The following is a 12,879-nucleotide window of genomic DNA, read 5'->3' as shown; positions in this document are numbered from 1 at the left end:
CTACTGGAAAGCATATACAGGGTACTGCAAATTGTACTCCGTTGGAAAATACAGACAGGCGATTGGAAATGATGGTATCTTCAACTTTAATTTATTCAGGATTCTAAATGCTGGCTTCTTTTTTTTTTTAAATTTTTTGGCCGCATTGTGCGGCGTGTGGGATCTTAGTTCCCTGACCAGGGGTTGAACCCGAACCTTCTGCATTGGAAGCACAGAGTCTTAACCGCTGGACCGCCAGGGAAGTCCCCTAAATGCTAGTTTCTGTCTGGGCATTTTTTTTTTTTTTGGTCTCTAAATATTAGGATTATGAAAGAAAATGCAAGCTTGGGACAAGCCAAAAATAAGTTCATAAAAATTTTAACATGATCATGATACAGATTATATGCTAACCGTCAATTAAGTCAGAGCATCAGAACTAGGTGGAGATTCCTATTTCGTATCAAGCTGTGTTCATATATAGTGTTTGTTATTTGTCCCAGGGTATAAAGAATGTCCATCCTGTCCGTCAAGGAGTTAGTGCTCTAGACCAAGTACATTTGTGATAATTTTTTTTTTTTTCTCCATCTTGGTCTCTAAAAGTTCATTTGGGCTTTTCTTTTGACTTGGAATTTGAGTCCACATGGAGGGGTGAATGGTGACGGGCATTATTGGAACCTGTCGCTGGCTTTCTGTTTTCTTCTGATGGGAATAATGGCAACAACTTACTAACTTTTGGGAGACCTAAGAAGTTTTGAAATTCAGAACATGAGGCATTACCAAATTCAGATGCCAAGAATGGAAACTCTTCTGTTTTTGGAATCTTCCCAATTTTCTGTGTCATGTACAGGTTAGCCTCTCCTTGTTACCTTTCCTTTCATGGAAAGGTGGGGCTGCCATCAGCACTGTACCAGCTAGCTTAAAACAGAAATCTGCCAGAGCTGCTCGCAGCCCATGCTCGTCTGTGCTGCCCACTGCCACAGCCAGGAGCCATCGGGCCAGCTCTGCTGGGAGCATTTTTAAGCATAGAGAGAAGGGTACGATTTGTTGCAGAAGCATAACACTGACACGCCAGAAATGATTGCTCATATTTATTGAAAGGATCCCTTTCGACACACCATTTATACTGTTGTGATTTCTGTGTTGGCGTTATTTTTAAACGTCTGAATAGCAATTTAACGCACCCCTTTATTAGGCAGTCTTTGTAAGTATAATCCCGCCATTAAAGCAGTAGGGCATTGTGCACGGTGGAAATATTACATGTGTAATGATTTGCATTCTTAATGTTCCAGAACCCTGGGGTTGTTAGTAAAACGATTGGAGAAAGGTGGTAAAGCTGAACAAGAAAACCTTTTTCATGAGAATGATTGCATTGTCAGGATTAATGATGGCGACCTTCGAAATAGAAGATTTGAACAGTAAGTGTGTGCTGCCTCATGGCTGCACTTTCCCTGCATCAGGCGCGACGGAGTGCGGGCGATTGGGGTACCTCAGGCCGTATGTCTGTGGTCTCTGCCTTCATGCTTGAGAGGAGTATTTTCTGCCATTATCTAGCTTTCAAAAATTTCATCAAACCGCAGGTAATCACTGTCATTAGACTATGTTTCCAAATGCCCTCTGACTGACGCAGCACTTCTTAAAATATCATGGGCCCGATTTAGGCTTTACGGTTTGGCCACTTCCTCGCCTTTTGGAAAATCCATCAGGTTGCTAGTTTTTATTATACTTTTAACTCACACGTCCAACTTTGTCACATATAATGTGACAATTAGGAAGACAAAGCTCCTTGGACCTGCAGCGTCCACTCAGATTTTCCTTATCCTGACTCAAGCCCTTACTCCATTAAAAAGATAAAAATTGTCCAGTTCCTATAAAACAAGGCAAAAATGAGCAGAAATCATAAGGACTTGGTTAAAGACCTGACTAGGGATCCAGATAAGATGGAGTAGCTTCTTGGGCTGGTCTTGGAATAGCATAGTGGCCAACAGCTCTTAACATTTTGAGTTATTGAAGCTGCATTGGCATTCCTGAGATTTTTGCGTGCACAAACTTGGATTAATTTTTCTGATAAATAATGGATAGTCACTTTCTAAAGTTTTCTAAGTATACTTATAAATATATTTCTTTAAAAACTCGACTGGTCTCCTTATAAGGAAATACTTTATGACTTTTAAAAGTCGTATTGGATAATGTTGTAGAGAGGAGGTTATATTTAATTTCTCTTAATATTGAAATGATAACACCTGTTGTGCTTAAAACTGCAGTATGATTGAATGATTTACAGTGGAGGGTATTCTGTGGAGGGCATACCAAAATGCTGGTATTTTGCCTGTAGTTGTACATAACTTTGTCATTTTTATCTAGAGAATGAGACATTTATATTTGGAGACACAGCCCTGCTGCTATCAGAGCTTGCAAACCCGATTGATAAATGGGTTATGAGAATTTTGTTTTCAGTTTCAACAAAGTCTGTCCGTCCTTGTTGCTTAATGAGTATACTTAATTAAGCTCGTAACATCTTCGAGTCTGCCAGTCTTCATTTGCTAAGTTTCCATTCTTTCTCAAACCCAGAGCACAACATATGTTTCGCCAAGCCATGCGGACATCCATCATTTGGTTCCATGTGGTTCCCGCAGCAAATAAAGAGCAGTACGAACAACTGTCGCAAAGCGAGAGGAACAATTACTATTCGAGCCGCTTCAGCCCCGACAGCCAGCATGTGGATCACAGGAGTGTGAACAGTGCAGGGCCGCAGGCTCTGCCGAGGGTGCCCCGGCCGAACCCCCTGCCCGAGCACGCGGACCCTCACCCCCGACTCCTACCTCAGAGCGCACAGCCCTCGGGAAAGCCGCCCGCTGCTCCGGGCCCAGCCGTACACCACGTGTTCAGTCCCAGCAGTAGTTACAACACCAAAAAAGTAGGCAAGAAGCTTAACATCCAGCTTAAGAAAGGTATGACCTGTCTTCCTGTTTTTCACAGAATTTATTTTCAAAATCAACCAACTAACCCAAAGCATCCTGAGTCTTATCTCATTATTAAGAACTGATACATCTTTTTAAAAAAGCATTTACAGTTGTATATTTTTTATGCTTTTCAGATTCACTTTGCTGTATAAAAATTAACACGTAGAAGATCAGAGGATAGGCCTTAAACGTTATGTTTCTATGAAAAAAGTAGCAGCTACGACTGCCGTAAAATTTTTGGCAACGAAGGAAATGGGTTTCAGGATGTTACCATCAAACCCAAAGCATCAGGGAGGCTCTGACTGTTTTGAGTGCCCCACTTGATGTCCGCATACAGCCCCTTAGAGGACATTAGAAGCCCTTCCTCCAGTTCAGCCCGTCCTTTGGTGACGGGAAGGGATTGACTCCTTTGAAGCTGTTGGTGGTTCCCGGTGAAATGCTGAGAAGCAAGACCACTGGCCCCCTGTCTCCTGCTCTTCCAGAATATCGCATTCTTCCCTTCCTCAAGGTGACAAGGGGAATCGGAATGGGCCTTGCTAATACTTTATTACCTGTGCCTTACATCAGTGTGTTTATTTAAGGATCCCCCGCCCTTAGACAGTGCATCCTTGCGTACAGGAGGCATTCATTTCTGTGCTGGCCTCCCTGATGACTCAGATAAGGCTCCTAGGTTTGACTTTCTCATTCCCAGTCACCGTCCCCTCCAGGCACTGAGATATACCTTTGCTATTAATCATCTCTTTTAGCTGAGCATTTTTATATATTTTTAAATCATGTCCTTCAAATTGGTGTCATCATAAAGAATATTTCTCCTTTTATGAGCTCAACCAACTCCTACAGTTAGTTGGAAATGAACCAGAGAGGCTGAGCGATTTCCTCAAGTCATGTGGCCACCAGCAGCAGATTCTTACTGGAACCTTTTCCGTGTCCTGACATTGAGACCGTTCTTCTTTCCATTCGGGGTAGAGTTTACAACTCTGTAAACTCTGAGATTCCTATTTCCTTTCTAAATCATACTCTTTCATTGAACTTTATGTGAACCACAGATGCCTTCTTTCTGGTTACTGGCTTTTTAAGCTCCAAATACTTGGTTGACCTGATCAGGAATTGACAACCTCACTCCACTTTTGAAACCCCTTACAGATACAGAATCACATCAGCTTAAACCCCTTTTAGCCCTGTTAATGCATAAGTGAGAGGAATATCAGATTCTCTTTCTTCCTTTTTCTACACTCAAATGAAAGGACATGGTTTTTAAGCAAAAGCATATCAAGAAACACAAAGAGAGTTGTATAAAACATAAAATTCTGCTTGGGAGCTTTCAAAAAGGAAGACTATTTTCCATTGTCATAAAGATTTTAGTTCATAAATATCTTTGCCTTTTTACTCTGATATAGGCATATTCATTGTTTAATTACAGTTTTCCATACAATTACAATATGTTAACACCTTATGAAATAATATGAACTTTTTAAATGAAGTGAAATTTTATTTGCCATTAAAAGAATCACTCTTTTGAATACAGAAATCAACAGTTTTATTTTGGTAGCATTTAAAAATATATGATTACACGTTACAGAAGTTAATTTAGAAAGATTATGCTCAATCAACATAAAAATAGAAATAATAGTTTTCTTTTAAACATTTTTCTGACCTTGGGTTATATAACTGATACAGAGCGTCATAGATCTGGCCTGATTTTAATTTATTAACTATGAGAATGTACGGCAAAAGGTGGAAGCTGCCTGTGCATTCTGCCAGTGCTTACAAGTATAAAAAAATAATGTTCACTATAAATAAAAGTGACAAAGAATGCTCATTGTGATTAGTACTAAATAGAGATGTTTTAATGATTGTATGAGGTTGAACAAGTTTTCATTGTAGTTAACAGGCAATGTTTTTACCAGTTATTATTGTTACATTTAACATTTTTTAATGAAGTACATCAAAAATGTAGGGTTTGTCAGTGTTAAACTTTAAATTCAGTTCAAAGTGAACTGACACGATTTGAATGACAGAAGCTCTTCATAAACTGAGGTCAACGCTAAGGACTAAGAAAGCCTTTGTCATAATGATTCTTCGGCATAATTTCGGAACTATGTCATATAACATGTCGAAATAGAAAAGCCCCTATGTACCTGCTTCCGTAATTATGATTTCTTAATATTTATTGTCATTTTGGCCTTCTCAAATACCCTGCTCTTTGGTAGAAATTAGCTTTTTAATAAAGTCAGAGGAGAAGGTCAGTGATCTATTTCAGTCAGTGCAAAATGTTTTGTTGGCTTTGCTAAATGAAAATTGATATCTGTTTATCTTTCTTTGAAAGGTCATTGCCTGAACTTTTGGCGTACAGATTTAGGGGTTATTGCTGATATTTTAATAGTGTTTTGTTTCATATAACAATCAGTCTTTGTAGTTCATAGAAATTGATATTGCGAAAGGAGAATAATTTAGAATTCTTCCTTAATAAATGTTATTGCAAGTCATTAGAGTTTCACGAAAGCACAGAAGCATATGGAAAAGTCCCAGCAGAATCATTAGGAGAATTTCATATAGACAATATGCCGTTCAAGTCCTCACAGAAGACTTAAGGAATGAACAGCCCAGGCACATTAAAGTGACCTCAGACTTGAAGTAAATGAATGTTTCATTTGAATTTGAGAATATTTACAGTAGGTGTTTGTTACATGTACTGTGTTTTCATCATTTCTACTTTGTTTCTTCTTTAACCCACATTTTTATTCATGTTTATTTGCCCATATTTGTTTACTTAGAGATTCATACCCTGACTTACAGTTTTTTAGCGAGTGCTGCATCAAATTAATGAATTCTGTAGATTTTTCACCTTTACATATCTCTTTATTCTTCCTTTATTGAGCAAGTATTTGTCCTCAGATCATTTTAACTGGAATGGAACCTACTATAGTTTTTAAAAGCTCTGGTAGAAATGAATCATTATTGGAAGCGTTATAAAAATTCTGTTGATTCATTAGAAATTTATCATTATCTTCACATTTTTTCTTGCCTCATTCTGGCTCACTGCATGTTGGTTTCAGTGACATAACCCTTTTCACTGTATTGAGCTTGTAAGGGTGCCTGTCGAGAAAGCTGCCAAAGAGCCTGGAATTGAAATTATACGCTAGCACAGTCAAGTGTAAATGCCTCAGTACACTCAGTACTCAGTACTCAGTACCTTTAAACATCATATGTTGATCCTCAGATTTTGTAGCTATGATCTCAGATGGGTAATTTGCCTTTTTTTTTTTTTTTTTGAGAAATATAAACGGTAGGATTTAGGTGAACTAGAAGAGAACTAGGCAAAGAAGAAAACATGGTTCATCCTGTCAGTTTGGGGAGGTTCCTTTATCTGTGTCTAGAAACATTTCTCATTTCATTGTTTCTTTTCCATCTCCCTGGACTTGTTCTCTTCCTTGTCTTCACTGCTTACCCTTCAAATCTGGATACCATTATTGCACAGTCATACTTGATTCTTGAGATACTATGGGTTTTAACAGGTTTTTTGGGGGGTTTTTTGATAGAGAAATTGTTTATTTTCATAATCAAATATTTAGACAAATTTAAAAACATTCAGCAGGCATATTTGTATATTATTTTCATCTGTCTGACTAGGTTCCCGTTTTTTCTTAGACTAATGAATTTTGATATATATACCATTTAAACCTTCCATAATTTAGTCTATGTTGAAAAATCTTACAACTTTTAAAGTATTAAATGGGTAGGTCAGTGTGAAAGTTACAAAATGTCAAGTTGAGGTAGAGAATAATAACAGATCCTTCATGTATGATATACTTGTGAAATTCAAGATATCTCATTTTGTTTACCTCTTTTTTTTTTCTGTTATATATTCAGGTACAGAAGGTTTGGGATTCAGCATCACTTCCCGGGATGTGACAATAGGTGGCTCAGCTCCAATTTATGTGAAAAACATCCTCCCACGAGGGGCTGCCATCCAAGATGGCCGACTGAAGGCGGGAGATAGACTCATAGAGGTGAGTGGCTTCGGATGTTCCATGATTCTTGAAAAGTTCCATTTTGAAGGGTCAGAGTCGTTTGAACATTTTCATAAAATATGAAATTAAATTACATAATTTAGCAGAAGTATGCATCCTAAAACATTGTATTTCCGCTTCACTTTTACATTTCTCCGTGTTATTTGATGCGAAATGTCTTTTCATTTAGTTTACTCATAAATTTTTAGTTACTTGGACATTTGGTTTATGAGATAACATAACATTTGTCATTATGTAAGTACAGTGTCTGTTAGGTTATATTTCTGGATGACTTTAAATTTATGTCTGGCAGTATAGAAATGTTATCTCCTCTGGAATCAGAGCAGAGACAAATGAAGTAAATGAAAACAGTGTGTCTTGATGAGAAGAACAAGGAGGTTTGGAAATGTCAGCGTGGAGAATGAATTGAGACATAAAAATCAAATGTCAGGAAAAAAAAAGAAATAGTCTTTCAAAATTTCCTTTCTGTACCTCATGGGTTTCATTTGGTTCATTGGTCTTTGAAGCTATCTTTGACATACATAAAGATACATAATTTCTTATGTATGAAGTTTGTGTGAATGTTGTGCATGTAGAAATAAAGGGGGGAAAGATGGAGAAAGAGGATACTTTGTTAGTGGTTTTTCTAGTGTTTTCTTTAGAAAACATAGTCTGTATTTTTAGCGGCAGGCACTGTGTTTCATAATTATTAACTAGCATATAAGTACTAGTGTTAAATATATTGAATGGATAAACAACAAGGTCCTCCTGTACAGCACAGAGAACTATATTCAGTATCCCATGGTAAACCATAATGGAAAAGAATATTTAAACAGAGAATGTATGTGTATGTATGACTGAATCATTTGGCTGTACAGCAGAAATTTACACAACATTGTAAATCAACTATACTTAAATTAAGAAAAAAAACAAGCACTAATGTTAAAGTAAATTTTTATGACATTATCCTTTTTTCTTAACTTGTAGTTTCATATGTAGTTTTGAACTCTGCAACTCCAGCTCTTATTCTAAAGATTTCTTGAAAAGTAACGGAGCAAAGGAATAGCTTCCAGACTTTTTCCTGTGTCTACATTTTGGGCCTAGATTCCTTCAATGTTCCTCTTTCCTCTTTGTCTTGTTTGCATGACACCATGTTTTAAAGGGAGAGCGATGGAAGCCCAGTAAAAGGGAAGGTTTAAGTACAAATTGTGTTTAGGGTATTGTTTCCAGAAAGGGCCTCTTGTCCTCGGGCTGTAAGTGGGGTACTGTTAGTCCTCATTTGTAATGGTAGCTTGTTTCATTTAGGAAGTGTATCAGCTTATTTTTGCCTCTAAATCATAAAAAAGCCTGTCCCCTCCCTCCCCCTCTCTCCCTGCAGGGCCCCCGCCCTTCTACCTTGCTAAAGGTGATCGCTTTATTTTTGTGTCTCCCTTTCATCATGTAATTACTTTTACTTGTGACACATCACAGAGGCCTTTGCTTTTCTTTTTGAGGAATGGAAGGGTCTGCGATCTGTATCTCTTCAGGATTAGGCTTTATCTTCTGTAGCTCTCAGGCGTATTTTAAATCTACCTCTCTAGTATCCTTGGTTGTATTTCTACAATATCAGCAGTTCTGTGGGCAAAAAGGTTTTCTGAGTATCTGGATATTTGCAAGCCTATATTTAAATCAAGTATCAAGTGACTAATTTTTAAAAATTATCTGGAAAAGTTCTGCTTTCTTTGAACCTATTATTACTGACCTATTTCCTACAATCCCTTGATAGTAATGCATTGAGCTATATAAGAAGGTTTTCAGTGGGGGAAAGGTTCCAGAACATTAAAACTACAGGAATTTTGATATTACAGTTTAAATGATATATTTAATTGCCTTAGACAAATGCTATTTCTGTCTAAAGAGAGTAATATAGAATACTTTGAAAAAGAAATTTCCACTCTCGTTCCTGTTAAATATGTAGTACTTGCTGATCATATCCTACTTTCTACAAAAAATGATGAGATTCCCCAGGAAGTGGTATTTTCAAGTCTCTCTCTTTTTTTTTTCCCCCCCCGGTAAATTTTTTTTTCTTAAAACATTGAAAAATCTTGAAGTGAAATACTGCAAGCCCTCCAAAAATATTATTTAGTAGAGATTCTTCTTCAGTGTTTGCTTTTTAGGGATTAAAAAGTTATCATCCTAATTTTCTGTAAAATTTCAGTGAAAGCTAAAATGTTTTTACCAAAATATTTGTAGTGTGTTTTTACTATCTTCTGCAAGGGTGGCATCTTTTTATTTTGGTGTAAGGAAATCTGTGATGCACAAGGGCATCAAGATATCCCAGTTCAAAGCCAGGAAGTTTTGTGTTAACTTGGCGTTGTAGATATATTTGTATCTCTGGTTACTTGTTAATGCACTAGTGGCTGTGCTTTTGGTTTATTGATAAGACCCGAAGGGTTGACTGCTTCCTGCCTCACCTCTAGGTAACTGGTCTGCATTTCTTTATTAGCCCCAGCAGCCTGGTGGTTATCAGATCAGGGCAGAATGTACCACGCAGTGAACCATGTTCCACGGCAGACATGATCAGTTCTAGAATGTGTGTCTCGTCTCTTGTTATCTGTTTGCCCAGTATCGCAGCTGAAAACTTTTTGTCTGTTTTAGGTAAATGGAGTTGATCTAGCAGGCAAATCCCAGGAGGAAGTTGTTTCGCTGTTGAGAAGCACCAAGATGGAAGGGACCGTGAGCCTTCTGGTCTTTCGCCAAGAAGATGCCTTCCACCCAAGGGAACTGGTGTGTAAATTCAGAGCAGATGAAAGGTTTCTGATGCACATGAGGCAGGGATCTGGGCTAGCGACCTGCTGGCCAGTGTTTATTAAGAGATTTTCCAAGCAGTTTCTATATTTTATATATCTTTCAGCCTTAGCATAATACAAGCATTCCTTCCCCATATTTCTTCTGTTTTGGAAACAGATATCCACAATGTTGAATGCAAGAGTATTTGAAAATCAGATTGCAGGGATATTTTCTAGGACAGCAAATGTTTATTACTGAACGCTTTTAGATGGACTGATTGAATACAGAGATGTCGATTATTCTATAACTGTCACTTCAGAGGCTGTTGTTGAAAGCTTGCCATCTTCTCCACTACATATGACAAATTTTCATATTTCAAGTTTTCATGGTACGTGTAGCTAAGCCAAATAAAGATGCTTGCTTACTGTTGTATGAAAAAGAGGACCTTAATTAAATACTCTTATTGAAAGTAAAAAGACCTGAGTTGCAATAAGCCCCAGGGCCATTAATTCCTAACATAGACATTATTTAGAATGACATAAATGAAATGAAAAGGCATTTGTTTGCAAACTATTTATTTCACTTTTTATACATATGTCAGTGCATCTAAATATTAGATAGGGGTATTTACATAGTATTTGTGTGAACGAAATCTGTATATTAAATTGACACAGTTCTTAATGTTTTTCTGCAAAAAGTGGTAGGTTTCATTTATGTGTAGAAATAATGTAATTGGAGGAATCACCTTTATCTTTTGTTTTGATGTGGTAGGAAACTTGTTTTACTTCAAGTACAAGTGGTATCTTAAATATTTCAAAACAGATTCTAGTTGGGTCATTTTAGGACATTTGACCTGTCTTTCAGATAGCTTTTAGCTTTATCTAAACAATAATGAATCCGTATATACTAGAGTGGTTTTAGGGACGCAGTAGGTTTTAGGGACGCAGTTCCCAAATTTGTCCGATTGCCCTAATTCTCTTAGGCTAATCCTTCAAGTATGGATGTGTCATGGTTAATAAAAATTTCCTTTTATTATAAAACAGATTTTAGTCTTGGGAATATCCCATCTCTTGGTTACACACACACTGACAATTTACTATGATTTCATGGAAATTTCAGATTGTGATAGGGCTGAAAACTGAACACTTGTGTTTTAAGTAGATTTTGAGAAATGATGAAAACTTCTTTATTTCTATTTAGAAATGTTTAATGCATTATTTCTCAATTTAAATTTGGTTTTCCATTTTCCCCCCACTGTTATCCAATTCTGTGCTTTAAATGCCACCTGATCCTAAATCTGGAGTTGTCTCTATTAAATTGTAAATGAGCAGTTAAAAAAAAATTTAAAAAAAAAACACGAAGCTTTAGATGCGATAAAGCTTTAGTCCTTCCTCAGTGTATCTGAGCCTGGGTGATAGTTGGCATTATTAGGTTGCCAAAGCTTAAACACTGCTCTTACAGCCGTTCCCGAGTTAGTGCCAGCACGGACCAGCTTAAGGTTATTCAAGTTCTTCTGGTCCAATTTTGATCTTCCAGGCTTCTGTTTTCCCCTTCTGCTGCCTCCTTTTTTTTTTTTTCTTGGTTATTTAATTTATTGCTTGTGAGCTTTTCATTAAGGAGTGAGCCAGTAGGCCGTCAGTTTATTCACGTTGCAGCTGCTATTCAAGGTTTAAAAGAAAGAAAATTCTGAAAACTTAAAGGAGTGCATTGAAAATGATCTTTCAATCCAATTAACAGAGCTCTTTTCCTCTGTTTGGGGTGTCTGTGTTTAAATTCTGTGTCTAAAACAAAATACTTTTATCAATAGGTACCCTTTTTTTTTTTTTATAAGTCAACCTTGTAACTATCTATTAATTAAAACAACTCTATAATACATGAAAAAAAATCACATTTATAACCTGTGTAATATTGTAAAGTATAATGCTCGTGGTTCAGACTGTTAATATCTGGTCTAGCTATCAAATTACAATATACCTTATAATTTAGACTTAGTTGGGAAAATTAGAAAACAAAATTAGAAACAGTGCCAGGAATAGAAAAGCAGTTTCGTGAGATTTGTTTGCCTCCAAATAATAAATTCATGATACACTGTGAATGAGCAAGTAAAAATTTACATCTAGAACAATTTTTAATTTTAAACAACCCCGCCCACACACACACACACACACACACACACACACACATACATAAGATAATATAACCACATCAGTGAAAGTTTGCAAGACAGAGTAATATATCAGCCTTTACTATAATCACCCTCTATATATTTTGTAGATTTTAAGAACAAACAATTTTTCCTTGAGAGTAAAGCTTTGTGTCCCTGTGTGTTGAAGATGGCTTTGGTCAGTCTGTATTTATGTTTTTCTTCAATTCTTCTAGAATGCAGAGCCAAGCCAGATGCAGATTCCAAAAGAAACGGTAAGAGCTTTGTCTTTTGCAGGATGCAGAGATGTTGGAAAGATAAATTGAACTAACTTCTTACTAATTAATTATGAAGTTATGTGTCCTCTCTTTTCTTGGCTCATAATAGATCCTAATATACAAAGATTTAATAAATCCCAAAGTGGTCTTACCTTAAGTGACTTATTGCTACTACCCCAAATGAAGAATATTTTGTGATTATTTTTGATCAGACAGGGATAAAAAGGAGACATTAAAGACTTTCCTATTTACCTGCATATTAAGAGGGAGCAAAATTGGTGAGTGACTTATTGCTACTACCCCAAATGAAGAATATTTTGTGATTATTTTTAATCAGACAGGGATAAAAAGGAGACATTAAAGACCTGCATATTAAGAGGGAGTAAAATTGGTGAGCTTAGTAGTTTAACTTCTATCTATCTATCTATCTATCTATAGACTTCATGAGTTGTGAAGTGCTATAAGTGGCTACAAAAATGAAAAATGAAAAAAGAAAACAATTCAGGCATAGAAAAAATAGGGAGGGCTAAAAGTACAATAAAAATGTATCATAAACACGAAAAATAAAATACCGGCAATTAGACTAAACATATTATCATAATAACTTATATTTAATAAGTTATTTATTATCAGTTATTATAGTGTATTTTAAGGGGCTAATTCTCCCAACTGAAGTAAGTTTTCACAGCTTAGATTAAAAAGCAAAAAATAGATGTTTAAAAGATAAATCCTAATACAGG

At 36.4% G+C, this 12,879-nt stretch overlaps 1 protein-coding gene across 19 annotated transcripts in view; it reads left to right on the top strand.

Moving 5' to 3' along the window:
* The window catches only part of PARD3 (par-3 family cell polarity regulator), a 644,329-nt gene that overhangs the window by 366,133 nt on the left and 265,317 nt on the right, over positions 1 to 12,879 (top strand). For 11 of the 19 annotated variants that reach the window (XM_029237268.1, XM_029237266.1, XM_029237265.1 and 8 more), the window contains 5 exons: positions 1,269 to 1,394; positions 2,548 to 2,927; positions 6,810 to 6,949; positions 9,587 to 9,715; positions 12,098 to 12,136. In XM_029237268.1, coding sequence (XP_029093101.1) covers positions 1,269 to 1,394; positions 2,548 to 2,927; positions 6,810 to 6,949; positions 9,587 to 9,715; positions 12,098 to 12,136 — 814 coding nt within the window. The remainder of the gene's footprint in view (positions 1 to 1,268; positions 1,395 to 2,547; positions 2,928 to 6,809; positions 6,950 to 9,586; positions 9,716 to 12,097; positions 12,137 to 12,879) is intronic. The other 8 variants (XM_029237263.1, XM_029237269.1, XM_029237264.1 and 5 more) reach the window with 1 other exon arrangement.

Source organism: Monodon monoceros, unplaced genomic scaffold (assembly GCF_005190385.1).
Source record: "Monodon monoceros isolate NGI ecotype Baffin Bay Population unplaced genomic scaffold, NGI_Narwhal_1 Super_Scaffold_21, whole genome shotgun sequence".
Classification (NCBI taxonomy): Eukaryota; Metazoa; Chordata; class Mammalia; order Artiodactyla; family Monodontidae; genus Monodon; species Monodon monoceros.
The sequence above is the reverse complement of the archived record's forward strand: the minus strand, read 5'-3'. Positions and strand labels throughout refer to the sequence as shown.